Raw genomic sequence first — 27,922 nt, 5'->3', positions numbered from 1 at the left:
CAGCAGTCAAGGGAGCGCATTGGTGCCCCCTTCCCCACAAGCGGTCCCTTCCGCGCCGCCTGCGCCCCCCCATTGCTTTGCTGGTGCCTGGCGGCCTGGCTTGGCGGCGGCGGCAGGCGCTTGTGAGGAAAAACCTAAGTATAATGTAGTATGTTGGGGGGGTGATGGGGGGGCGCAGTGGGGGGGGCGCCATTTCAGTGCTTGCCCCGGGCGCCGTTTTCCCTAGTTACGCCTCTGCACTGGACCTTAATGCTTTGCAGGCTCCCTGAGCAAAGAGGGACCCTTTAAAGTGGCGGTTCTCTGCTCTTTAGCAAGGGGAGAGACACTGGCCCAACTCAGCCCCAGCTGCACAGCATCCCTCCAGGGGCTGCGGCTGGTGTCTACCTGGTGCTTCTTTTTCGGCCATGGGCACTTCTGAGACAGGGTACCCTGCCATCTTAATTCTTAAAATATGTCTCCTCCGTAAGCTGTACATAAAAGCTGTAACAGTAATGATCGCATGATGGCGACTTCAGATCGAGCAGGAAGAAGGTCTTAAGTCCTGATTCCTCTCTGGCATAATGAATCTGGCTCATTGGTCTATAGCAGGAGTTTCCAGCCTTGAGTCCCTAGATGTTGTTGGACTACAGGGGCCAAAGGCCATTGTGGCAGGGGATGATGGGATTTGTAGTCCCACAACATCTGGGGTCCAAGCTTAGGAAACCCTGCACTAGAGGTATGGGTCTCCGTTAGGGTACAAGTGGAACTGGACACGCCCTAGCTAGGGGAATAGGACAGCTGTACGCTTCACCCTGCATTGAAAAGACTCTGCAATATTCACTTGTACTGAAGGTATCAGGCTGTTATTATGCCCAGGCATGCCAGGCTGGAGAAGTTCATTAGGAGCGTGAGCCTAGGGACGTCTACTCAAAAGGAGGCCCCATTCATTTCAGTAGGGCTTCCTTCCAGGAGAAGTGTGCTCTGAAAATGCAAACACCAGCACTTCCCAGAGTCTGTCCCGAGTGGCCTGACATAAGGAAAATGACTCCATTCCGTTGAAATTAAAAGGACATTAAAAGCATTGCCTGGCTTGCCCTTTTAATTTCAACGACAAAAACAAATATTTATATACCGCTTTTCAACAAAAGGTTCCAAAGCAGTTTATATTGAGAAATAACAAATAAAGAAGGTGGCTCCCTGTCCCCAAAGGGCTCACAATCTAAAATAAGAGGGACGCCAGCAACAGCCCCTGGAGGGATGCTGTGCTGGGGGTGGAGAGGGCCAGTTGCTCTCCTCCTGCTCAACAAAGAGAATCACCACGTTAAAAAGGTGCCTCTTTGCCCAGTTAGCAGGAGTTCAATGGGACTTCCCAGAGTAATTTTCCTCATCATATCAGCCAGTATTTATTTTTAGGAAACCCAAGAAAAGGGTTAATTTGAGCCAAGGGCATGAAAGCAGCAGCTGGTTTGAAAGCCCTGGTTCTGCCACCAAAGTATTATTGATTGATTTGACTTTATTGATATACCACCTGCTATGTGTATCTCTAAACATAGAAGAGAGACGTTTCTCTTAAACTGTGTACGCAATTTAAAACACAACAAATGTAAAACTGAGTAAAAACAATTAAAACAAGTTCACAGAATAAAACAGTTAAAACAATTTCATGAGGTAAAAACAATTAAACAGTTTAAAATTAATTTCAGTTAAAAGCCTGAGAAAATAGGTGTGTCTTGAGGGTCTTCCTAAAAGCAGTCAGAGATGGAGGTGCTTTTCTTTTGACAGGGAGCGTATTCCAAAGCCCCTGGGCAGCCCTGGTCCTGAGTGGCCACCATAATCTCTGAGCATGAGCAGAGTGCCCCTCTGTCACAGTCAGGTAACTATAACTGACAACTATAACTTTTATTCTTTAAAGAATCCCAGAGACCCTCTGTTTTCCTTGAACACAAAATACACAGTTCTCCTCTCTTCCCCAGACACAAAATGTACAGGTCCAATAAAAAGCGAGGAGGTCTGAAAGAACAATTTTGTGCAGTTCAAGAATTCAAGGTCATTAAAAGTCGTGTTGTGTCAGTTGATGTAAAAGGTTATTGTGATGACAATGAGAAAAGCAAAGCGAGCGGTCCAGGTGCTTCTGGAACCAGACCTTGACCGGGCAGACCCATTTCTGCCCCCCACCAACCCGCCAAAGATGCTTCCCCCACAGATTCCACTGCTCCTCCCTGCTCTTCTGCAACTGTGCTGCCCAATTCCCAGTTTGGCAGATCCCCCCCCCCCTGTGTTGGCTCCTAAATGTCATGGAACTGACTCCAGGCAAGAAAATATGTGTGTGCAGGCCGGAAAAAGGCACAGGGGTGTGTGGCAGCAGTGCCTGCTCTGCGCGTGAATTGCGCTCACAGTGTGGCTGGGCTGGGGTGCTCCTCTGTGGCTCTGCTTGAGGGGGGGAGGAAGAAGAAGAAGACCCACGGCCTGAGCAGCTGGAAGGGCAGGGGGTGGGTGGGCTTGGACAGGGAACCAGCCGGCGGGAAGAGAAATGGATGCATTTGGCCAGGGCCCAGAGAAGGCCTGAGCTGGGCTATTACAAGCAAGCCCATTACCATGGTGAGGGGAAACGGAAGCTATAAATGCTCATAGATCGTGCTTAAGGATGATGCTGCTGCAGCAGCAAATGTAGGTCCCACCAGGTATACATTATCTTTGTGGTTATGGCGCTCATGAGATTTTCAGGGGCTGGTCGGAAGCAAACAGTTCGAGCTGCCTGCAAGCTTGGCTTCCTGCTACTGCACAAGACAAGTGCTGTGGGTGCAGGCCACTCCCCCCACTAGCCCCCCCCCCCGTTCCAGAATTTTCTAACAGAAAGGCTGGGGTGGTGATGGGAGTTGTGGTCCACCTGCTCCTGGGCACCCAGGTTAGAACCCCCCACCCCCCGGCCTAATTGATCCTGATCTGGTGGTCCCAGCTGTTTGCAGGTGTGCAGCGTGTGGTCTCCATGGTTTCTGCAGGGTTGACTGTAAAGAAGAGAGAAGAGAAAAGAAAGAGGGATGGAGGGAGGGGAAAACGTGAAAGACAAAGACAGACAGGGAGGGAGGGAGGAAAAGGAAGGGGCCTTGTTGCAAAGTAGGGGAGAGTGTCGGGAAAGACTCTAATGTCCTTTTGTATAAGGTTCTTCTGAAGACTGGAAGGAAACAGTATTCATCTTAATTTCCTGTTTCTTCTTCTCCTTTATGTTTTAAACAGCCAGCTTCCTTATTAAGTTCCACAGGCCCAACTGCACAAAAACTTAATTTCCACTGCCTTTTTAAAAAATTATTTATTTATTTGGTCCTGCATGCTTGAATAAACCTTGTATTGTGGAACCAGGAGCTTTGACCTGAACAGGGTGCTTTTGGAATGGTACAGAGAGGCCAGACCTTGCAGATGGAGTCTGCTGCTATCCTCTAGCAAGGAATGGCATCTGGGTTCCCTCTAGGATGCTGATTAGGGGTGCTAGAGCCCCCTAATGTCCATACAACTTTTTTTTTGGTAAGTTCATTCAGGGAGGGCAAGCGCCCCCTTTTGCCCTCTACTTCTGTGGGTGCCCAAGCTTTCTGCACTGAAATGTGTTGGTTCAACGAATCTTGCCTGATCAGTTCTTGTTCTGTGAGATCAATATGATGGCAAAGTTGTTGAGGACTTGGCATGTGCAGAACTGGTTTGATCACAAACCGGACCACTGCAAACCGGGCTGGTCAGAGTGTCTTGATCGTGACCGAATCATGCCAAACAGTTCATGCACACAAACTGCACCAAATTCAGACCGAACCAGGCCAAACGGTCTGTGCACACCCCTATTGAGGAAGACAGTCCCTCCACTTTCAGGAATGATTAGTGTGAATGCACAAGGTATTGACACTAACTGTATAAGGGGGAAATTCGATTGCGTAATATATATTTCCAGATACTTGAAATTCTGAGACTGCCAGCTCTTGAAATTCTGGGCATTAGCAGGGGTCAAGAAATGTTGGCTCAGTTCACCAGCCAGACACAAATTTTACTGGTCAGATCATACCCCGAGCTATCTTGAGTTACATGCTTGCTGTTGGGAGGAAGCTACACCAGCCTGCTACACTGTGTTGACATGTCTTTGAAAATGAATGAAAATACAGTCATTCACACAAAAGCATGCACAAGTGCACAAACATCTTTACTGAGCAGGGGGAGAAAAGCTGGCCCTCTCCATCCCCAGCACAGCATCCCTCTAGTGGCTGTTGCTGGTGTCTATCTTATGTTTCTTTTTTAGATTGTGAGCTCTTTGGGGACAGGGAGCCATTTTATTTATTTATCTATCTATTTATCTAGTTATTTTTACACACACACACACACACACACACACACACACATTGTGTGTGTGTGTGTGTGTGTGTGTATACGCATACAAGTTTGGGAACTTCTGTTGGAATATTTATCGTATTCGTATCTCCTTTACCAGGATCCGTGTCAGAGCACTTGCCTAGAGCGAGTGTGTGTGTACTTCAGTCTTGGGGGACTAGGGATAGATGGGCTTCTGTTGGTGTACTGATCACCCCGCTGCCCAACAGACTCCCTAGCGGAGTTGACAGATTTGGTTGCGAAGCTGGTGTTGGAGTCACCCAGGCTAATGGTGTTTGTTGGGTGACTTCAGTGTTCACTTCAGGACCAAATTGTGAGGGACAGCTTGGCAGTTCATAGCAACCATGCTCACTACCGGCCTTTCCCAGGTAGTCTTGGGCTGATGCATGTTGCTGGTCACACACTCGATTTGGTCTTTTGCTCTGGTCAGGGTGGTGCTTCGTGGGTGGGAATTCCTATGGACAGACCACCATCTAGTTAAGGTTCAATTCGTAGCCACTAACCCCTTCTGCAGCGGTGAAGGGCCTATAACGGTAGTCTGCCTGAGAAGGCTATTGGATCCAACAGGATTTCAAGAAGACTGGGATGGTTTTAAGGTTGGCTCTGCCAGTGATTCTGTTGATACCCTGGTGGAGATTTGGAATCACAGACTCACTAGGGCACTCCCGCCTCTAACTTAGCTCCATGGTGGGAATGATGAGAGCTAAAGTGGCAAGGTAGACGACTGGAGTGCAAGTGGAGAAGGACTTCGACTCGAATCTGACAGATTACAACAAAGAGCACAATTGGAGATTTGTGATGTGGCAGTATGTGTGGCAAAGAAACAGTTCCTGGTGGCAAGCATTGTGTCCACAAGCTCATGGCCAGCAGAATTGTTTAGGGTGGTGAGAGGGTTAATATGGGCCCCTCTTTCCTCAGATGTGTATCTGGAACCTTCAGTCACTAATGAGGTTTTCATGGACAAAATCTCTGGTATTCGAGCAGGCCTGGATACCATGATTGGTGCAGAGTCTTTTGTGGAGGTGTCCAATAACTACTCTGGTGCCGTTAAATTGGATTGGTTTTGGTTTGTTACTCCTGAGGATGTGAAAAGGCTGCTTGAAGGGGTGTGGCCTACCATCTGCTCTCTTGACTCTTGCCCAACATGGCTTGTGCTATGTTGATGGAACTGCCTCGGGGGTGATTGGTCGGCACCTCCAGTTCGGGGGAATGTGGGGAATTTAGCTCAAGAGCGGAGACAGTTCCAAGCGGTTTTAATTTGTGCAAGCATCTGAACTCAAGAAAACCAGCTTGGGAGACAGGTTTTAATTAAATCAAAATGAGTTTATTGGAAGAAAAATAATAAAAGCAATAAAACTTAGTTACCAGGCAGTCCTAGCACAAAAGTACTACAAATATGTTTAAAAACAGACTATTTAAGGCACATTTAGCTTGAAGTTTCTAGATTACATGTAAATTCCCAGGTGGGCTAGAGAGAGTTACTTTAAGATAAGGCAAGTTTTCAGAAATAAGGGATTGATTTAGCCCTGAAGGAGCTGGGCAAGAGGCGATATCACCTGTCCTCACGAAGGTCTGATTCAGGCAGCTGGGAGGTAGTGTCTGTCCTGGGAGGCAGAGTGGAGAGCAGGAAAGCTGAAGGAGTTAGTGGGGTTCCACACTAGGAAAGTTCCTGCGTCGGGCCAGCTGGATAGATCCGCAGGGGGACTGATCTAAAGACAGACACAATAAGCGGAGCCTTGGTGTGAGGACAGCGAATTGGCCAGGCAGGGCAGTGATTTCAGCTCGGGTGGCCCCAATGGAGAGGGGGGCACCAAAGTGGTCTGCTGGAGTTCTCGTTGTGGTGGCATCCCACGTAAGAGGCATGAGGGAACACAAAGATGTCTTGCAGTTGGAGTCCCGAGTTGGAAGGACAAGGGAGCACAAGATGGAGTCTTCTCCAGAGGAAGGTCTGAGAGAGCACATGAAGGAGTGCCCCGTAGGGTGGAAAGGGGGAAACATTGGGCCATAGAGTCAGCGATCCTTATATCCACAAACGTGCCTTGGGGGCACTTTGCTGTTATTATTTATTATTATTTATTTGATTTCTATATCGCCCTTCCAAAAATGGCTCAGGGCAGTTTACACAGAGAAATGATACATAAATAAGATGGCTCCCTGCCCTCGAAGGGCTCACAATCTAAAAGGAAACATAAGATAGACACCAGCAACAGCCACTGGAGGAATGCTGTGCTGGGGGTGGATAGGGCCAGTTGCTCTCCGCCTGCTAAATAAAGAGAATCACCACGTTAAAAGGTGCCTCTTTGCCAAGTTAGCAGGGGTTAACCTGTTGTCATGCTCTGCTGAATAGGGGAGTCCAGTCAGGATTTTTCAGAATGCATTGTGTCTGATGGTCCTTCCTGGGTAAGAAGGTGTGTGAATCACCTATTTTATGCAAGGCTGATTGTAGTGAAAATTAGAGTATACAGGTGTGTCAAAGAATATCCTGTGTTGGGACCAACTCTCCCAATAATTCTATCAGAAGTTTCGATAGGCACCTTTTCAGAGTTACGTCACTGACTCATCCCGATTGTGAGGTAGTCTGCTGCTCTTGTCTTATCTGCCTTCCCTTCTTGGCCTAATTGCTTCCTTAGCATCTGGTGCTGTCTCTCTTGCATGAGGATGAGGGGAGTTATAGAGTTCACTCTATGTCCACAATGACCTCGGATGAGAGTTCTGGAATCTGCTTAGCTGGACCCCCACATAGGAAGAGGGTGTGTGAAGCTAATCCCCTTTGCAGTTTGTGTTACTTGCAGCCCAAATCTAGGGGTCACCAGTCCACTGCCAACTAAACAACTTGTCCCCATGTATAACATAAACTGGGAGCTCACATTGCTGTGCAGCTCCTGAGCATAGCAAAAGTGCAATCTCCAAGCCTGGAGATGCAGCTGTAAACAGGGAGGCTTCTGGAAGCTGGGCTGAATAAGCTCAGCTGGTAACAGCTATCGAGCAAGGAGATTATTGGGGAGGGTCTAGTTGATATTATAAATGCTACTTTGAGAGAAGGTAGGATGCCTCCCTGTCTCAAGATGGTAATTGGTAGACCTCTTTTAAAGAAATCTGTGTTGGATCCTTCAGAGCTAGGCAATTATAGGCCCATCTCCAACTTCCTGTGGTTGGCCAAGGTGATTGAGAGGATAGTGGCTCCAGAAAACTCCAGAAGGCTTGGATGATACTGATAATCTAGACCCATTCAGAGTGGTTTTTGGGCATGTTATGGGTTGGAGACTGCCTTAATTGGCCTGATGGATGGCCTCCAGTTAGGTATTGACAGAGGGAGTGTAACTCTGTTGATCCTTTTGGTTCTCTTGACTGTTTTCAATACCACCGGCCATGATATCCTTCTAGATCACCTGAGGGATTTGGGTGTAGGAGGCACTGTTCTACAGTGGTTCCACTAATGCCTCTCAGGCAGATTTCAGATAGTGTTGCTTGGGGACTTTCACTCTTCAAAGCGAAAGCTTTTATATGGTACCTCTCAGGGCTTGATTTTGTTTCCAGTGCTGTTTAATATCTACATGAAACTGCTGGGGGAGATAGATCATGAGGGGATTTGGCGCAGGGTGCTATCAGTATGTGGATGACACCATTAGGAAATAACATAACTTCCCTTTATGTCTGCCTCTAGGAGGTAATGGGCTGGATGAGGTATAATAAACTGAAGCTGAACCCAAATAAAGCTGAGGTGCTCTTTGTGGGGAGCTGCAATTCAGGAGATTTTGTTTGTTTGTTTGTTTGTTTGATTTTTATACCGCCCTTCCAAAATGGCTCAGGGCGGTTTACAATTAAAACAAACCATTAAAACAGTAAAGAGCTAAAACAAAAAATAAAAAACAATATAACAACAATTAACAATTTAAAAACATTTTAAAACAACAATTAAATAATCGCAGTAATTAAAAACCCTGAAACCAGGTTAAAATATTAAAACCGATTTAAAAATCCTGGAAAGCCAGGCCAAACAGATGCGTTTTAAGGGCTCTCCTGAAGGCTAATAGAGAATTCAAATTACGGATTTCTGCAGGGAGCTCATTCTACAGCTCGAAACAGCTATAGAGAAGGCCCGCCTCTGAGTCTCCACCAGACGAGCTGATGGTAACTGGAGACGAACTTCCTCAGATGACCTTAATGTGTGGTGAGGATCTCGCAGAAGAAGGCGCTCGCTGAGGTAACTCGGGCCTAAGCCGTTCAGGGCTTTAAAGGTAATCACCAGCACTTTGTATTTTGCCCGGAAACATATCGGCAGCCAGTGCACTTGTTTCAAAACAGGCGTAATATGGTCTCTCCGGGTTACCCCAGAGACCAATCTGGCTGCCGCATTTTGAACTAACTGAAGTTTCCAAACTACGTACAAAGGCAGCCCCACATAGAGCGCATTGCAATAGTCAAGCCGGGAGGTAACCAGCTGGTGCACCACTGTTTTGAGGTCATCCTCTTCAAGGAATGGGCACAGCTGCCGAATCAGCCGCAGCTGATAGAAAGCACTCCTGGCCATGGCCTCCACCTGAGATACCAGGGTGAGGCCTGGGTCCAGGAGTACTCCCAAGCTGCGCACCTGCTCCTTCTGGGGGAGTGTAACCCCATCCAGCACAGAAAGATCTAACACACCCCTTGGATCCTGAGCCCGCACAATGAGCACCTCCGTCTTGCTTGGATTCAGCTTCAATTTGTTATCCCTCATCCAGTCCATTACTGCCTGTAGGCAGGCATTTAGAGAATGAGTGCCATTTCCTGAAGAAGAAAGGGAGAAGTAGATTTGGGTGTCATCAGCATACTGATAACACCCTGCACCAAATCTCCTGACGGCCTCACTCAGCGGTTTCATGTAGATATTGAAAAGCATTGGTGACAGAATGGAGCCCTGAGGGACTCCATATAACAGCTCCTGCTTTGAGGAGTGACTGTCAACAAGCTCCATCATCTGGGATCTACCCGAGAGATAGGAACGGAACCAGTGCAAAGCAGTGCCTTCTATTCCCAACTCTCCCAGGTGACCCAGAAGGATACTGTGGTCGATGGTATCGAACGCCACCGAGAGATCCAGAAAGAACCGGCAGAGTCACACTACCTCTGTTGATTCCCTGGTAAAGGTCATCCATCAGGCTGACCAAGGCTGTCTCAACCCCATAGCTCATTCTAAAGCCAGTTTGAAATGAGTCTAGATAATCAGTTTCCTCCCAAACCGCCTGGAGCTGGTTGGCCACCACCCTCTCGATTACCTTGCCCAACCAAGGGAGATTGAAGATTGGCCTATAACTATCATTGAGGGATCCAGGGAAGGCTTCTTAAGAAAAGGTCTAACTATTGCCTCTTTAAAACAAGGAGACACCCTACCCTCCCTCAGCGATGCATTTATGATATTAACTAGGCCATCTCCAACAATCTCTCTGCTAGATCGAAACTGCCAGGTTGGGCAAAGATCCAGAGAACATGGGATAGATCTGCCTGTTCTAGATGGAAATACACCCCTCCAAGAGGGAACAGTACCCCAAGAGTACACAGTTTGGGAGTATTTCTGGATACTTCTGGATCTAAATCTCTTGGATACCTCAGGTGGAGGCAGTGGCCAGGAGTGTTTTTTATCAGCTTCAGCTGATATGCCAACTGTGCCCTTTCCTGGAAGAAAGTGACCTTAAAACAGTAGTGTACGTGATGGTAACCTCCAGGCTTGACTACTGCAAAGTGCTCTATGTGGGGCTGCCTTTGTACTGCAGTTGGTGCAGAATGCAATAGCCAGGTTGGTCTCTGGGACATCCTTTAGACACCATATTACTCTGATTCTAAAAGCTCTACACTGGCTACCAATAGGTTTCTGGGCAAAATACAAAGTGCTGGTTATTACCTATAAAGTCCTTAACAGCTCGGGTCCAGCGTATTTAAGAGAATGGCTTCTTTGTTATGAACCCTGCCACCTATTAAGATCTTCAGGGGAGGTTCACCTGAGGGTGCCACCAGCTCATCTAGTGGCGACTCAGAGGCGAGCCTTCTCTGTCGTTGCCCCAGGGCTGTGGAACGCCCTTCCTGCTGAGATTAGAGCTGCTCCATCACTGATGGCTTTTAGGAAACACCTGGAGACACATCTCTTCAGCCAGGTATTCGGATGAATTATGCGGTTTTGTTGTTCAAATTTGAATTTTATATACAGGTATACCTTGTTACTCACGGGGGTTCCATTCCTTGCCGACTACCGTGAGTAACGAGGCATTGTGCCTATGGAAAACAGGTTAGGTACTGGATGAGAAAAAGTCAGACCAGCAAAAAAACCAAAACAACCCCCCCCCCCAACCAAACCCTGAAAGTCATTACTGTACCGTGCTCTGCGGGGTTTCCATGTGCCCAGCCATGCCCCACAAAAAATAATGGGGGGAAACCTTTTTTTCTTGATGAGTCACAAACATTTCTAAAAAATTTTAAATGGTGGCCAGAAATGACCTCGGAGGTCATTTCTGGCCACCCCCCCGACCTGTGGCTATACAAGTCTAAACCTTTTGTGTGCCATCCCCCCTGCCTGTGAATGCCGAGGTTGGGTGATCACCCAACTGGATACGCAAAACCGTGGATGATGAATCCGCTGATAACAAGGTTTGCCCGTATGCTTTCATGTTTGTTTTTAAATTTTTGTTTTGTTTTGTTGTTGTTGTTGAACTGCCTTAAGACTTCTGTAATAAGTGGTACACAAAGGTATTAGATAGATAGATCATGCCTGGGGATTATCTGGGGGCAAATTGTAACAGCGAGGGTCAGTGTTTCCTCTAACAGGGATTCCCAGATGTTGTGGACTACAACACCCAGAATCCCCAGCTACAATGTCTTTTGCTTGGGGATTATGGGAGTTGTAGTCAACATCTGGGAATCCCTGTTAGAAGGAACACTGCTGGGGGTGAATTCTGTTGCATGTTAAGAACATCTTTCTTTCTTTCTTTCTTTCTTTCTTTCTTTCTTTCTTTCTTTCTTTTTTCGATTTTGGGTCCATCTTTAAATATTAAGAACTGCCTTCCTTCTAACAGTGTGGCCGCTTTAATAAATTGTAGACCTTATTAATTAATGCATCCCTTACCTTGCCTCTTGGCTATACATGCAGCTGCCAAGGTAATAAACAATTCTTAAGATATAGTTCAACACAACAGTATAAAGAGAGCTCATGTCCCGGATCAGTCCATAAGAGCTTACCCTTCATGGTTTCACAGATGAGACAGGGACATGCCTGCTCCTGCTCTTCTCAAGAAAAGGGTTGGTGCCCAATTCCCATCCCCACCCTACCCACACTGCTGAAGAATTTGTTCTGGGGTTTCTTCGGCCAGTGTGCCTGGGGATGATAAGAACATAAGAACAGCCCTGCTGGATCAGGCCCAAGGCCCATCTAGTCCAGCATCCTGTTTCGCACAGTGGCCCACCAGATGCCACTGGAAGCCACAGGCAGGAGTTGAAAGGGGCATACCCTCTCTCCTGCCATTACTCCCCCCTCAACTGGTACTCAGAGGCATCCTGCCTTTGAGGCTGGAGGTGGCCCACAGCCCTCCGACTAGTAGCTATTGATAGACCTCTCCTCCATGAAGTCATCCAAACCCCTCTTAAAGCCATCCAGGCTGTTGGCTGTCACCATATCCTGTGGCAGAGAGTTCCACAAGTGGATCACGCGTTGTGTGAAACAATACTTCCATTTGTTGGTCCTAGACCTCCTGGCAATCAATTTCATGGAGTGACCCCTGGTTCTAGTGTTGTGTGAGAGGGAAAAGAATTTCTCTCTCTGCACTTCCTCGACGCCATGCATGATGTTATAGACCTCTCTCATGTCTCCCCGCAGTCATCTTTTTTTAAAGCGAAAAAGCCCCAGGTGTTGTAGTCTTGCCTCATAAGAAAGGTGCTCTAGGCCCCTTATCATCTTGGTTGCCCTCTTCTGTACCTTCTCCAGTTCAACAATGTCCTTTTTAAGATTTGGTGACCAGAATTGTACGGTGGTCGCACCATAGTTTTGTATAAGGGCATTATCATATTAGCCATTTTATTTTCATTCCCCTTCCTAATGATCCCTAGCATGGAATTGGCCTTTTTCACAGCTGCCACACATTGAGTCGACACTTTCAACGAGCTGTCCACCACGACCCCAAGATCCCTCTCCTAGTCAGTCACCGACGGCTCAGATCCCATCAGCATATACTTGAAGTTGGGGTTTTTCGTCCCAATATGCATCACCTTACACTTGGCAACATTGAACCTCATTTGCTATTTTGTCGCCCACTCCCCCAGATTGGAGAGATCCTTTTGAAGCTCCTCACAATCCATTTTGGATTTCACTACCTGGAAGAGTTTGGTGTCATCTGCAAATATGGCCACCTCGCTGCTTACCCCTGCTTCTAGATCATTTATGAATAAATTAAAAAGCACCGGTCCCAGTACAGATCCCTGGGGGACCCCACTTCTTACTTCCCTCCATTGTGAAAACTCTCCATTTATCCCTACCTTCTGTTTCCTCTCTTTCAACCAGTTAGCAATCCACACATATATTTGTCCCCTTATCCCATGACTGATAAGTTTCTTCAGGAGTCTTTGATGGAGAACTTTGTCAAAAGCTTTTTGGAAGTCCAAGTATACTATGTCAACTGGATCACCTTGATCCACACACTTGTTGACACTGTCAAAGAAGTCCAAAAGGTTGGTGAGGCAAGATTTACCTTTGCGGAAGCCATGCTGGGTTCTTCTAGGTGCTTTACAATTTTATCCTTGAGGATGCTTTCCATCAATTTGCCTGGAACGGATGTTAAGCTAACTGGCCTGTAATTTCCCAGATCGCCCCAGATCCCTTTTTGAAAATCGGTGTTACATTTGCTACTCTCCAGTCCTCTGGTACAGAGCCCGATTTCAGGGATAAGTTAAATATTTTAGCAAGGTGGTTGGCAATTTCACATTTGAGTTCTTTGAGGACTCTTGGATGGATGCCATCCGGCCCTGGTGATTTGTTAGCTTTCAGTTTTTCCAGACAGTTTAAAACATCATCTCTTGTCACTCCATCCCTAAAGAGCCTGGTTCAGAATCAGCTGTATGCTCAGTATCACCTGCCGTGAAGACAGACGCTAAGAACTCATTCAGCTTCTCTGCAACATATCCTCCTTAATAATCCCTTTCACTCCTTCATTGTCTAATGGTCCAACCGCCTCCCTGGCAGGTTTCCTGCTTCTGATGTATTTAAATAAGTTTTTGTTATTCTCCTTGATACTTTTGGCTAAATGTTCCTCAAACTCTTTTTGCCTCCCTTATTGTCACCTTGCATTTCTTTTGCCAGAGTCTGTGTTCCTTTCTGTTCTCTTGATGGGAGTTGTAATCCAACAATATCATGGGCCCCAAGTTTAAGAACTCCTGCTCTATTCTAACATTGGTTTCATGGATTCTGCAGTCACCTCTCCTGCTCTCCAGCAAAAGCCAAGAAGTTGTCTGTCCTTTAGGTTATAAAGATATGCTAGAAACACATAATTGCCCTGTGGTATGTTGTCTATAGGGGATCTCACCCATGGGTCCCCAGATGTTGTTGGACTACAACTCCCAACATCTCCAGCCACAGTGTCCGAACCATTGTGCCTGGGGATGATGGAAATTGTAGCCCAACATCATCTGGGGAGCCAAGGTTGAGAACCTTTCATCTGCCGTTCAAAATTAGCCTCATTAATGCATGAAACAGCAGGTGGTGCACTGGATATTGTCACGTGCATGCATTTCTGTGCATGTGATCTGGAGACAGGAGGCATCTGCTACCACACAGAAGCATAATTTCAAGAGACCCCAGGGAAGGGGCTGACCCTCGGAGAATGACAAAGCTAGCAACTGACACCAACATTTTTTTAACAAGGCATGGGGACAGTTTTGCTAAATCACTCACAAATAGGGGCAGTTGGAGATGTCAAGATCTGTGGTGTTTATGAGATAACCATAGTCAGAATTATTTATGCCGAGAGAGAGAGAGAGAAATTCTCTCCGTTGGAGGATGGGAAAATAAAGGCATGGAAATATAATTATGTCTGAATTAATGCATGATGTAAGGGCTGAAGGAGGAAGACAGAGACATGATCTGTTACAGTGAAAATTGACGGTTTGCTTATTAAATTACTGGAACAATCAGGCTTATGTCTCCCCTGATATTAAGCATGGAATCAGTCTTCTATAAATTGTCGTGGGTGTGCGTTATGATTAAGGAAATGCTTATATAAGGAGGCCTGTAACCATCTGTATAAACATTAGCATTTGTTGACATTTGTGTTTCAGTTGTTTGGAAGCACTACTCAATATTAAAATCAATAAGAGGATATCAAAGCACCAACAAAATTCTGTTTAAAGCTATCAATATTTAATACATCACTATCACAGGTTTTCACATTTCCTTCAACAATGGCTTTGAAGTGCACCTCGACTGAAGTGTTTGTAATATGCAGATTCATTTGAAATTGAGCAATGGATTAATAAGTTAAAGGGCAGGTGATTAATTGGCTACAAAGTCTTCAGCTGGCTTGATCCTATTTGACTGAAAGAAATGCTTTTCTTGCAAAGCATGACCTTCGGAAAGTTTTTTACTGATCATTTGGAAAGGGTTTCTAAAAACAGTGATTATCTGAATACGGGCTATAGGTCCCCTCCAGCCTCAAAGGCAGGATGCCTGGACCCGATGGGCCTCCTTGGGCCGCCTGATCCAGCAGGGCTGTTCTTATGCCACTCAAGGATTTCTGGGACATTGCATGGGCTTCTCACACCATGTTTCTCTCCAGTGCAGGATGGACTGCAAGGACGTCTCCGCAGATACTCTGTACGATGTGCTGCATGACATTGAATACAGGAAAAAATGGGATACAAACGTCATCGAGACCTTTGACATTGGCAAGCTGACGGTCAACGCTGATGTTGGATATTATTCCTGTAAGAAGCTAGGGAAGGGGATGCTACTGGGTGGGGAGACGACAACTTGGGCCCTCCAGTTATTTTGGGACTACAACACCCATAATCCCCAGCCATAGCGCCAATAGCCAGGGATTATGGGAGCTGTAGGCCAACATCTGCAAGAGGGCCAAAGCTGAGCAGTCCTGATCTCCGGGTCCACCAGATGGATCCCCACTGGGACAAACCTCTCAAAAGCACAACCAAAAAGATGGCTGGATAGGATGCAGCAGCAACTACTGCCCCACCTCCCCTCCTCCCCACACCACTTTTCAAAGCTTGCAGGGGTTGTTTTTGCACAGGGGCTGCCCCCTTTAGGGCCCTGAGGGGCAAGGCAGCATTGGGCCCCTTGCTTCGGGGGCCACAGCGCTATGGGCCACCCTGGCTTTGGCTTTATCGTCTGGCAAAGGCCAGGTGAGTTAAAAGTATGTGGAAAGTTAAAAAACACACCGGGCTGCAGGTGGAGGTGGCTTCACTCCAGCAGTTGGCTGCTTCTCAAGCCTGCCTGTATTTTACTTTACATCGTTAATTCATTTCCACTCTGCTTTTGAATACCATTATTTCCCAGGCAGCTTGCAATGTAAAACCAAGAAAAGAAAAAAAGTGGGGGGGGGACACAACGCTCAATTAGAACCACTAACACCATGAAACGTCACAAAATTTAAAAGCTGCCGAAAAGAGCGATACAAGATCAGAACCATGCAAGCAGACAGAAATAGCAGACACTTCCTGTGAATTCCAAAGCCTGGGCAAATGGAACTTTCTCTATCTATCTATCTATCTATCTATCTATCTATCTATCTATCTATCTATCTATCTATCACGTTTTTATACCACCCCAAAACGCAAGTTCTCTGGTGCCTCAAATGCATAAAGCTAGGCCCTGGGTGCACAGTCCTGGAGGGAGCATTGCCAAGCCAAGGTGCCACTACAGCGGAGGCCCCGTCTTCGGTCCTCCTCCTCTTGCTGCTGCTCCACCTCCTCCTCAGTATGTCCAGAGGAATGCCAGGTCCCTCCTGGGCCGATACTGCAAAGAGATGGAGCCTCCTCGGAGGAGAAAGGAGGGCAAGAGTGCAGGGCTGCCCCCCCCCACCCGGCTCATGGCGGGGCAAGACAAGAGAGGGAGCGTCACACCCTGCACCTGTGGGCCCTCCCACCGAGGTCATTTGTACTGAATGCCACAGCTGGGGAGGCTGCAGTTTTACAGCCCCCCACGCCCCACCTGGAGCCCCCTCCAGACTGCCCATCTTCTTCACCCCCAGGGTCTCAGGAGCAGAGGGGACGGCCAAGTGCTTGCAGCTGCAGCCTGCCAGTCTGCCTAGGCGGAAGGGGGAACGAGCAAGCCAGCCCCTTGCGGAGGCCGAGCCTCCGGGGTCTCTGGCAAATGGCAGCAGGCTGCAGCAAAGCTTGGAAAGCAGTCCTGGAGAGGTCGATGGCTTGATCTTGTGAAAAATGGGGGCAGGGGGGCAGCAGCCCTCCTTGCATGAGAAGACTGGGGAGGTGAAGGAACAGTTTGCGCTGGTGTGCGTGGAGCAGGAGCGTCTTGTCCTAATGAGCTGCCTCTGCTTCCCGGAGCTCCGTTTGCTCCTCTCTCTCTTCTGCCCGCCTGAGTCTTCTTTTCCTTGGCAGGGAAATGCCCGAAGCCCCTGAAGAACCGAGATGTCATCACGCTGCGCTCCTGGCTGCCCATGGGCAACGACTACATCATCATGAACTACTCTGTCAAGCATGCTGTGAGTGCCCCTCCTTTCGGGGGCTGGGGGGTGGGGGGGGTGTCGGTCCCCCAAAGCCCTGTGCCTGCAGCTGTGCTTCAGGAAGTCCATACCCAGCTTGGGGGGCTAGGAAAACCCCTGCGGGCAGGTATGGGCAGGCTGAGTTGATTTCATACCGTGCATTTCCAGCCTGTCTGTCCTTGCAAGAGAGCTGGCAGACGCATTCAAAAGCAGAGCGACCGGCATGCTCTCATATATATATGAGAGAGAGAGAGAGAGAGAGAGAGAGAGAGAGAGAGAGAGAGAGAGATTTGCAGTGATTGGGTTGTGATCCAGGCCCTGCAGTGGGGCTGAGATGGTGTCCATTCTTGCTAGCTACACTTCTCTCCCACCCTTCCTGCAAGAGTCTGCCCCTCCTGCGCTTTCTGTCCTCACAACACTCCGGCAAGGTAGATTAGGCAGGGGGCGGGCAGCGGGCCCAGTGCCACTCCGTGGGCTTCGTGGCTTTGTGGAGATCTGAACTCAGGGCCTCCCTCATCCTGGCCCAGCACGCCGACCATGACCCCACACAGGCGTCGTTGCGTTTTTACCATTTACACCCTCAGTCGTACACCCCCACCCCACCCCGGCACTTCGCCCAGCCAAAAGGACAGACCAGCTTTAAATGCATAAAGGAAATGCTGACCAAGTCGTCGTCAGTTCAGCTGTGGATGCCTGCAGTGAAAAGCTAAACACAAACAGGGAAACAGCTCTGGGTGATTTTTATTATTTTTTAAATCACATTCCTATCCTGCTCTTTCTCTGAGAAGCCCAGAGCGGGGTGCATGGTTATGTTTCTCCTCGCAGCGACCCTGCGAGGTAGGTGAGACGGAGAGATGTGTGACTGGCCCAGAGTCACCCAGTGGATTTCATGGCTGAGGGGGGATTTGAACTCGGGTCCTGCCCGGGCCTAGTCCAGCACTCTAACCACTACACCACACTGGCTATGCTAACATCATCTTCTTGTCACCGTCATCTTTGTGAGGCTTCCGTCTCTCAGGGCTGCTCAAGACGCAGAGGCCCGTGCTGGTGTGCGCTGGCCTTCCAGTGGTAACGGGCCGCGTTTCATGCCCGAGCCAAGAGGTTGCGGGGCTTTCGCCTGCCAGAGAAGTCCAGTGTTTCCTCCAACAGGGCTTCCCAGATGTGGTGGACTACAACTCCCATTATTCCCAAGCAAAAGCCATTGCAGCCGGGGATTCTGGGAGTTGTAGTCCGCAACTGGGAATCCCCGTGGGAGGGAAGACTGCTGAGAACTGTTCCCCCTGACCCAGAAGTGACGCTTCCTTCTCGGACTGTGGGCAACGGAAGTGCGTGAACGGCCGCCCCTCGCCCCGCTGACGGCCTTGGCATTTGGGCAGGTCTGAGCAAGAAGGGAAGCTCCGAGTCCTGGCCAGGAGTAGCGGGCGGCAGGGGACGACGAGCCGGAAGTGGTCTGGGTCTGACGCAACTCCCCCTCCCGCTGTCTCCTTTCAGAAATACCCTCCCAGGAAAGACATGGTGAGAGCCGTGTCCATCCAGACCGGCTACTTGGTCCAGGGGAAAGGAGCCAAGAACTGCAGCCTCACCTACCTGGCTCAGGTAGACCCCAAAGGTGAGCCTTTGCCTGGCTGAGGGCACCTGCACATCCGTGCCTCCTGTTTTGCCCCGGGTTTCCTTTAAAGCATGCTTCCGTTTTTAAGAATCCCAGACCTTCCCCTACTCACAGCCACAGGAAGGTAAGTTCTGGTGTGGGGCTGTAGTTCCGTCGGAGAGCGTCTGCTCTGCATGCAGAAGGCCCCTGGTTCATTCCCTGGCAGCAGCATCCCCCAGTCGGCTTGGGAAAGACTCCTGCCTGAGACCTTGGAGAAGCCGCTGCCAGTCAGAGCAGGCAGTGCTGACCTAGAGGGACCAAGGGTCTGGCTCAGCACAAGGCAACTTCCTGTGCTCCTAAGATGGGCCTGCCAGCATTTGCTTTTGATGCAGTGGGATGTAGCCTCAAGTCACAGTTCAGTAGCCACCAGACATTCTTGAGGATGAGAACATTTCTCTTTTAAAAATAAATCAATCAATGGGTGAGTTTCTAGTCCTTGTGATTTCAGCAAAATGCTTGAATCAGTGTTTGACGCCAGATGGGTTCTGGACTGTCTCTCCAGGGTCCCAGAATGGCAGCGGTTCCCCACTCAGCCAAGCTCCCAGTTCTTTCATCACGACCACCAGCACAGCATTCCGCCATTCCTGGGGGAGGGGAGGGGGGACCATTTGGTGTTGTGACCTGAGTTAGGGGGCACAGAGGCTGCCACCCTCGGCTGTCTTTACCTCCTTGCCCCGTTCTTCTGCCAGGGGTGAGAATTGGAAGTCACGGACATGGCTATAGCTAGTTTATTCCTTGTGGGAATGGGCTGAAAACCGGAAGTGTGGTTGAGCCTTCTGTGGCCATTGTACCGCCGTGATTTCTGTGAGATAACTGGAAGGGTTTTGATTCAGCCACACTCCAGAGGCTTTTGGCCACTGAGGACTTCCCGAGCTCCAGTCCTGCAGGAGAGAGAGGTCAGCTAGGTGGCACATCCACAGTCCTTTGATGTGGCGAAGACTGGCTGACTCTGCAGGGCTGCAGCAGTGACCGTTTGGAGGGGGGCGGCAGGGGGGCGGGTTGGGACTGAGGAGAGGGAGGGGGAGACGGCTTCTTTCGCTCAAAGCAAGCAGTTGACCAGGAACGGCCAGGATCTCTTAAACCTCACAGTAATGTTCACCAACTGGCCTGGACTGCACAAGGTGAGGATGAAAAGGAAAGTGCGCTCCGGTGCCGAAGTGAGGGGGCCCTTGGGAGCCCACCTGCCATCCGCCCTACCTACGCAGGTAGCCACTCCTGGAAGGGTGCACGATGAGCATCCACCCCTTTCCCTTCTCATGCCACATTTTGCCCGGCATGTTCATGTTAGGGGGGAAAGAGGAATCAAAAGACACCCTTCTTTTCATGACTTGGATGGCCAAACTAATCATGGCCAACCCAACCCAGGAGTGGCTGTATGTTGTCTGAACTACTAGCCACATGGCCTGTAGGCATTAGCGGAAAAGGCCGACTGTATCACCGCCTGGGAAGACCCTCCCTCAGAGGCACTGCCAGGCAGAGCAGGCCATACTTGGCCGCAGGCACCCCTGGTTGGTCTGACTCCGTAGCGGGCAGAAGAGAGAGTCAGTCTTGGGAGAGCAAGCAAGAAGGGTCCCCTTTGCTAAGCAGGGCCTGCCTCAGTTTGCACTCAGCCGGTGACGACATGCAAGGCCCGTCTGCTATTAAGAGATCCCCCTGAGGGGAGGGGGCCGGAGCTCAGCGGAAAAGCATCTGCCTGGCATGCCACAGGTCCCAGGCCCCATCCTGGCTGCATCTCCAGGTAGGGCTGGGAAAGACTCCTGCTTGTAGCCTGCTTGGAGAGCCCTCCTCTTCCTCCTGCCTGTGGGCTTCTCAGGGGCGGGCTGGTGGGCCACTGTGGGAAACGGGGGGCTGGACTCGAGTGGCTTCCTTGGCCCGGATCCTGCAGCAAGGCTCTAGTCCTCCTGTCTTCCTAAAAGGCAGATTCATATGTTCTACATTTGAAACGTCCTGTTTTTCACAGTGTCTCACCAGCTGGGAGCCTACATGTAGGGCTGGCGCTCTATATGGGGAGGCAGCCATAGCTCCTTGGAAGAGCCTCTGCTTTGCCTGCAGTGAAGGTCCCAGGTTTGAATCCTAGAAGCATGGAGGAGAGCTGGCCTGGTGGGAGCAAGCAGGACTGGTCCCCTTAGCTAAGCAGGGTCCACCCTGGTTGCATTTGAATGGGAGACCACATGTGTGAGCACTGCAAGAGATTCCCTTCAGAGGATGGAGCCACTCTTCTGGGGAGAGCATCTAGGTCCCAAGTTCCCTCCCTGGCAGCATCTCCAAGAGAGGGCTGAGAGAGATTCCTGCCTGCAACCTTGGAGAAGCCGCTGCCAGTCTGTGAAAACAATACTGAGCTAGGTAGACCAAGGGTCTGACTCAGTATATGGCAGCTTCCTATGTCCCTAAAGGAGAAAAGAAGTTGCACTGACTCCACCAAGAAGCTGCTTCTTGGATTTAGCAACATTTGTGCAGTTTATTGTTTAATAGTTGAATGCCTTAGAATCCCCAAGAATTGCTCTGCTGGATCAGACCAGCAGCTCCTTAGAAAAAGCTTGTCATTGGACTACAACTCCCATGATCCCATCATCCTTTCACCACTGTGGCAGGGGATGATAGCAGTAGCAATAGCAATAGCACTTACATTTATATACCGCTTTATAGCCGGAGCTCTCTAAGCAGTTTACAGTGATTTAGCATATTGCCCCCAACATTCTGGGATGAGAGTTGTAGTCCAACAACATCTGGGGGGTGGGCCCAAGCCCCTGTGGTCAAGCATTCTGTCTCCTGCAGTGAGCACCCAGATGCCTCTAGGAAGTCTATAAATAGGGTGCAGTAGAGTAGCCATGCCCTGCTTGCTTGCTCCCAATGTTCAGAGGTACTCTGCTACTAACCATGGAGGCTCCATTTGATTTGTCATCATAATAACCAGGGATAGATCTTTCCTCCTTGTATTTGCCTGATCTCCTTTTATTTTATTTATTTATTTTAAATTATTTACATTTTATATCCCGCTCTTCCTCCAAGGAGCCCAGAGTGGAGTATTACATACTTAGGTTTCTCCTCACAACACCCCTGTGAAGTAGAGAGGCTGAGAGAGGAGTGACTGGCCCAGAGTCACCCAGCAAGTCTCATGGCTGCATGGGGATTTGAACTCGAGTCTCCTCGGTCCTAGTCCAGCATTCTAACCACGATACCATGTGAGCCATCTAAGACAGTGGCCATCACCACGTCTTGTGGCAGTGAATTCCATAGATGAATTATCCATTGTGTGAAGAAGCAATACCTTTCCCCTGTCCTGGAATGACTACCAAAAGGGTGGCTCTGAGTTCTCATGTTCATGAGAGGTGGCAAAGTGTTTCTCTCTCCTCGTACTACTCAAAGTTTCATAAACCTCTATCATGTGCCCTTTGGGGTCTGTTTCTCCCCCAGCCTGTTTAGCTTTTGTCATAAGGCTCCAACACCTTACTAATGTTTGAGTGCTCATTTCTGTCCCACCCCCAGCTCTGTGCTATCCTTTTTGAGGTGGAGGGACCAGAATGGTTCAGAAGGTTCTAAATCTGGGGCCTCAGCACCCTTCCTGCTTCCCTCCGCTGCCGAGTGTGGGTTGCACTGCCTGGCCCTTGCGCGACACCAGAGAGCAGCTAAGCCGGAAACAGCCCGATGATGCTCAGCTCTTGGGTCACAAACATGGCAACGTGTTATAAGATGGGTGGTCTGTCTCCAGGGTGTCTGTGGGACTACTGGACCCAGCCCCAAATCCAGCAATCGGGGCAGCTTTGGTTTAAAAAATAAATAAATGCAACTTCCTAGTCCTTCCAGCTGAGGAGAAAAGGTCTGAAAAGTTGTGACTGGTGTGTGGTGGGATCTCAGAAGGCTCCCGGGTGTCAGCGGGGGCTGGTGGGGACACACAGCATCACCCTGCCCTCCGTGAGTTCGGTCAGCAAAGTGCAAACCATGTGATGGCCTCGTTCACTCAGTCGTCCGCGTCTAGGTTTAATGTGGATTACCAGCCTTCGTGTGATTGTGTGAACCCACTTCAAGGTGATTTGTGGCCTTAGGCAAATGGGAAATGTGCACTTTGGTGTGGCTTCACACAATCACGTTAATGTCAGTCACCCACATTAAACTTAGATTTGAGCCATGGTGTGAACTGGGCCGATCTCTGTTCCAGTGGCTCAGAAGGGTGCATATCTTCCTCTTTAGTTTATGTGACTCGAGTGTTGTGCATTTGGATGCACAAACCGAGAGCGGAGAACCACCAATGCCAGAGCAAAAGCCCAGGAGCCGAGGTCTCCTCGCACCCCACTACGTTGTACTCCTTTGGGGATTGTCTTCTCCACAGTGGGGGCTACGTCACGTCTTTGATGCTTTCTTCCCTCCAGGTTCTTTGCCAAAGTGGGTGGTGAATAAGTCCTCTCAGTTCCTGGCTCCTAAGGTAAGTCGCGTCTCTCTGGGTGCACCCGCCAGTTTCCATCAGAAGTCTGTCTGTTGACCTGGTCCCCTTTCCCTCTTGGTTGATGGCACTCAGCTCAGGGTCACCATGGAACCAAAGACCGTGTGAATGGCTGCTGGGGACGCAAAGGGAGAGCCATGGTGGTTTCTGGGGAGACACTCGGGGGCTGGGGGCAGAGGCCCCCAAAGGATCCAGCAGAGCCTCCTTGGCCCTGTGGTCAAACTTGGGTGTGTTCGTTTCTGGAAGCACAAAGTTCCCTCCCTGGCAGCATCTCCAGGTAGGGCTGAGAAAGACTCCTGCCTGCAACTTTGGAGAGCCGCTGCCAGTCAGTGTAGACAGTATTGACTGGTTGGTTGGTTTGCCGCCTGACTTCAGAGGCTCTAGGCAGTTCACAAAAATAAACACAATAAAACTGTTAAAAGCAGCAATTTAACCATTTATACAGGGGCGTAACAAGGCTGGAGTGGGCCCAGAGACAAAATTTTAAAACGGGCCCCTCGCTGATACACACACACACACTAAACATGTGACTTGCCTCTGGGGGGCCCCTCGAGGCGTGGGGGCCCCCAGGCAGCCGCCTCCCCTTGCCTCATAGTAGTTACGCCCCTGCATTTATAATACTCAAAGATTGCTAAAAGCTTGGCTGAAAAAACATGTGTCTTAAGGGCTCTTTTGAAGGCTGACCAAGATGTTAAACCACGAATGTCTATAGGGAGTGTATTCCAATACTGAGCTAGATGGCTTCTAGTGCTGCTGATGGCCATAGGCGCCCTCCATGTTCAGAGGCAGGTTGCCTCCCAATCCCAGTTGCAGGGGAGCGACAGCAGGAGTGGAGGGCGGGGGGCATGCCTTCATCTCCTGGTTGGGTGGCTTCCCAAGGCATCTGGTGAGCCACCGTATGAAGCAGGGTACTGGACTGGATAGGTCTTAGGTCTGATCCAGCAAGGATGTTCTTATGCTCTTATGGTCTGACTCGGTATAAAGCAGCTTCCTATGTTGCGGCTGGAGTTGCAGAACATCTTGGGCAGCAGTACGAGACACAGGTCTGAGCCTCAGTGCCTCCAGAGCAGGCTGCCACTTGAGATGTGTGCAATTTCCTCCGAAACTGCCAAGACACGAGTCAGATTGAAAGCATCTGCCATTTGGCCCGAGCAATTGTTGTTGTATTGAGGAAGTGTCCGTGTGTGAGAATTTCCGCCTGTCTGGATCACCTGGCCACTGGCCAGACGGGAGCCCTCTCTCTGCACAGCCTCCTTCAGTCTCCACATCAGCAGAGATGACCTGAGAGCGTCACAGTCTCGGGTGAGGTGCTCGGGTCACCTCTGTTGCTGTGTGACGTTCCTTTTCCATCAGCACATTGCTTGATTAATTAGCTCCATCGCAAAGGTATCACGTTAAACATTCGGCCTACTTTGGCACCAGAAAGCAACGCACGTCAGCAAATGTAATGATACCTCCATTGAATTAAAGGCCCCAGAAGGGCAAGTGGGCGGGGAGAGAGAAGGAGAGACCGCTGGCATTGTTGGAGAGTGTATTGGCTTTCCGGAGGCACAGAGGCTTCTGGGGCTGCCTCCCAACAAAAGAGGGCTGTGTCTGGATTTGTGGTTCTTTCACAATAAAAACGGATGCCAGCAGCTCTTTGCTCTTGCCTAAAGAAAACAAGTCGAGATTAGATGCTGGAGATTGTGAAGCAAACCTGAAGGAACAGGTTTCTGTCCTGGAAAATCCATCCCTTGCAGGAGAAGGCAGGAGAGGAGCTGGGGCGGAACTCTGAAGCCGGCCAGAACTGCAGCAGGACTGGAACTCGGCTCCCTTCCCAGGGTAGAGCTAGCACCGGTGGGATGAGGAGATCCCCCAGAGAGGGCAGATTCTGGAGGAGTACCATGCGAGAGTAATGAAGGGTCAGTGATTTAGTGGGGATGGTGTCTGTACCTCCACTGGCAGGCAAGGATTGCTTGTCCCAAACGCGTCAAAGTATCTTGTGCCCTGCAGGCTCAGGTGGTTTCCCCGGAGGCTCTGCTCGCCCAGCCCTTTCTGTCCCTGGCCGTGACTCCCTCTCTCCTGCTCTCCACCCCCCCCCCCCCGGCCCTCCTGCAGGCCATGAAGAAGATGTACAAGGCTTGCCTCAAGTATCCCGACTGGAAGCAGAAACACAACCCCCACTTCAAGCCTTGGCTGTACCCCGAGCAGAACACGCTGGCCTCCCTGGCCCTCTCGGAGCTGGCCATCCAGCACGCCGACTCCCTGGAGAACATCGACGAGAGCAGCCTGTCCGAGACCAAAGACGACCGGGGCGGGGAAGGCAGCGACGAGGACAGCCTCAACTGAGGGGCCCGCGCGGGCGGTGGGGGGGGGGGGGACTCCACCTAGCCACCCACCCACCCACCGGGGCCGCTGCTTTGTCTGTGTATCCAATGCCGTTTGTGTTTTGAAAAGGGGAAGAACCACCCCCACCTCCCTCTTCCACACCCAGTCGTGGGACAGACGGACGGACGGACAGACACACTCTTTCCCCTGCAGGCAGCAGTTCGCTCTTGTCTAAAGCGGGGCGGGGGGGGCAGATTAGCCGAGGGTGTGGCCCCTGTTTGGGGGGGGGGCTGGATTTGGGACAGGAAGGTTCTGCAGCAAGTCCTGCTCTTCAGCTGCCAGTTCAGGATCTGTGGCCGACTGTCTCCTCCCCGTATCTCTTGTTCCCCTTTTTAGCAGTTCCTTTCTGAATAGGGGTGTGCACGGAACCGCGGAGCTGCGGTCCGGCACTGGGGTGGGGGGTTCCATTAAGGGCGGGTGGGGGCTTTACTTACCCCTCCCGCGCTTTCCACACACTGCCGCCGTAATTATTGAAGAAATTGCTCCTCCGATGGCTGTTCCTATTTTTAAAAATGGCTGCCCCCTTGAAGCCCTGGCCCCCTGCTGCTGCCTTGAAGCCCCCTCCCACCCCCTTAAATCTCGCCCCGGGCCCTTAAATCATGCCCCGATAACATTAAGAGGCGGGCGGCGGGGAGATGTCCTCCCGCCCCCTTCCCTGCTAGGCTGCAAAAGACTTTAGGAAGGCTTTTAAAAATAGGAACAGCCATCGGAGGAGCAATTTCTTCAATAATTACGGCGGCAGTGTGTGGAAAGCGCGGGAGGGGTAAGTAAAGCCCCCCCCCGCCCTTAATGGAAGCCCCCAAACTCCCCACCCGAACCAAAACCACCCAGTGACCGGACCGGTCTGGAGGCCTTTAGAATGGCCTCCGAACCGGTCTGTGCACATTCCTATTTCTGAAGCAGGCATCTTTCTTGATCAGTGTGGGTGGCGATGTGGGGGTTGCAGAACCCCCCCGCCCCCCCCGGAGCCCCAGATGACCCTGCTTTTTAAAATCTCCTCTGACCACTTGGGGTCTGGAAGAGGGAGCCTCTCATCCGCCTCTGTGGCCCTCCCCTAAGAAGCAGGGCGGTCCTTCCATGAGGCCAGGTGAGACAGTTGCCTCAGGGGGAAGATGGCTGGAGTGCCAGCAGGACCCCGCGGACCGACCTGAGCCAGGCAAACTTTGCCTGGGGTGCTTCTCCTCACGCTCCGGGCTAAGCTTGCCAGAAGCCTGAAGAGGAGGCGGCTGGCAACCTCCCCTCCTCCCCTGCCCCTGTGCAAATTTCAAAGCTTGCAAGGGGCTGCCCCCTATCAGGGGCAGGGGGCAAGGCCACATTGGGCATCTCACCTTAGATGCCACTATACCTTGGGGGGGGGGCTGCCTCTAATCCAGCAGTTCTCCAGTTTGGGTCCCCAGATGTTGCTGAACGGCAACTCCCATGATCCCCATCCACAATGTTGCAGGGGAGTCACAGCAGCAGGAGAGAGGGCCTGCCCCTTTCAACTCCTGCCTGTGGCTTCCAGCGGCATCTGGTGGGCCACTGTGTGAAAGAGGAGGCTGGGCTAGATGGGCCTCCTTGGGCCTGATCCAGCAGGGCGGTTCTTCTGTTCTTAATGTTTTAGTCCAACAACATTGAGGGGTCCACGTCTGAGACCCCCTGCTCCACCCAATTCAAAGGTGGAGGAGGGTGTGGGAGGCAAGAGTTCACAATATTGCTGCTAATAACGGAGGGGTTTTCTGGCAACCCTTCTGCTCTCCCCTCTCAGGGGAAATGGCACTGCCTGATGTGGGGGTTGTGGGAGTGAGTGGGGAGGGGCAGGCCGGGGCGGGGGGGAGGTTCCACACCTGGAGTTGCCTTTGAAGGGAGAACAGTCACATGTGCAGGATGGTGCAACGGCTTGTTCTTTGGGAGGGGTGATAGAATGACCTTTGTGTAGACATCTGCAGAATGAGGCATCCGTAGGCATGGAAAAGCCCCAGGAAGAGAAGAGAAGCCCGGGCTGGTCGCTTGCTGGACTGCACCACTTCAGAGTGTGTGGGGGTGCGTGTGCATGGGGTGGTGGCAAACACCGGGCTGCTGCTTCTGCATATGGCATAAGACACACACACACACCACACAAACCAAATCTGCATTTCAAGGGGAAAGGCTCAGCTTGGAACCTTCTCCCTCCCTGCTGCACTAGGACTGTGTGTGGAGAGAGGTTTTGCTTCCTAACTGAATATGGGCCAGGTGTGTTGCCCTCACCTGCCGTCCCAACTGGTACAGACCAGCCCCAGAAGCAGCCCTTGCTGGAAAGGGCCATTTCTAGATTCACTCCTGATGGGATACAAGTTACAATCAGGCCATTTGTACCTGGTCCATTTTAGCTGAGGATTGGGGTGGGGGGTGGGTGTGTGGGAGAGAGAAAGGAGCCCCGTGTAGGTGCTCAAAGGCACGCACGCACGCACACCCCCCATC

General features: G+C 50.5%; 1 protein-coding gene across 1 annotated transcript in view; it reads left to right on the top strand.

The window, feature by feature from the left end:
• The window catches only part of STARD10 (StAR related lipid transfer domain containing 10), a 63,543-nt gene extending 37,340 nt beyond the window's left edge, over window positions 1-26,203 (top strand). The window contains exons 2-6 of the mRNA XM_053307867.1: window positions 15,132-15,279; window positions 16,927-17,030; window positions 18,522-18,639; window positions 23,046-23,098; window positions 25,214-26,203. Of these exons, the coding sequence (XP_053163842.1) occupies window positions 15,132-15,279; window positions 16,927-17,030; window positions 18,522-18,639; window positions 23,046-23,098; window positions 25,214-25,444 (654 nt within the window). The 3' untranslated portion in view covers window positions 25,445-26,203. The remainder of the gene's footprint in view (window positions 1-15,131; window positions 15,280-16,926; window positions 17,031-18,521; window positions 18,640-23,045; window positions 23,099-25,213) is intronic.
• The last annotated feature ends 1,719 nt before the right edge of the window (window positions 26,204-27,922 follow it).

The sequence above is a fragment of the Hemicordylus capensis genome, chromosome 3 (genome assembly GCF_027244095.1).
Source record: "Hemicordylus capensis ecotype Gifberg chromosome 3, rHemCap1.1.pri, whole genome shotgun sequence".
Classification (NCBI taxonomy): domain Eukaryota; kingdom Metazoa; phylum Chordata; class Lepidosauria; order Squamata; family Cordylidae; genus Hemicordylus; species Hemicordylus capensis.
Note: the sequence above shows the minus strand (reverse complement) of the source record. Positions and strands in the feature narration are given on the sequence as shown.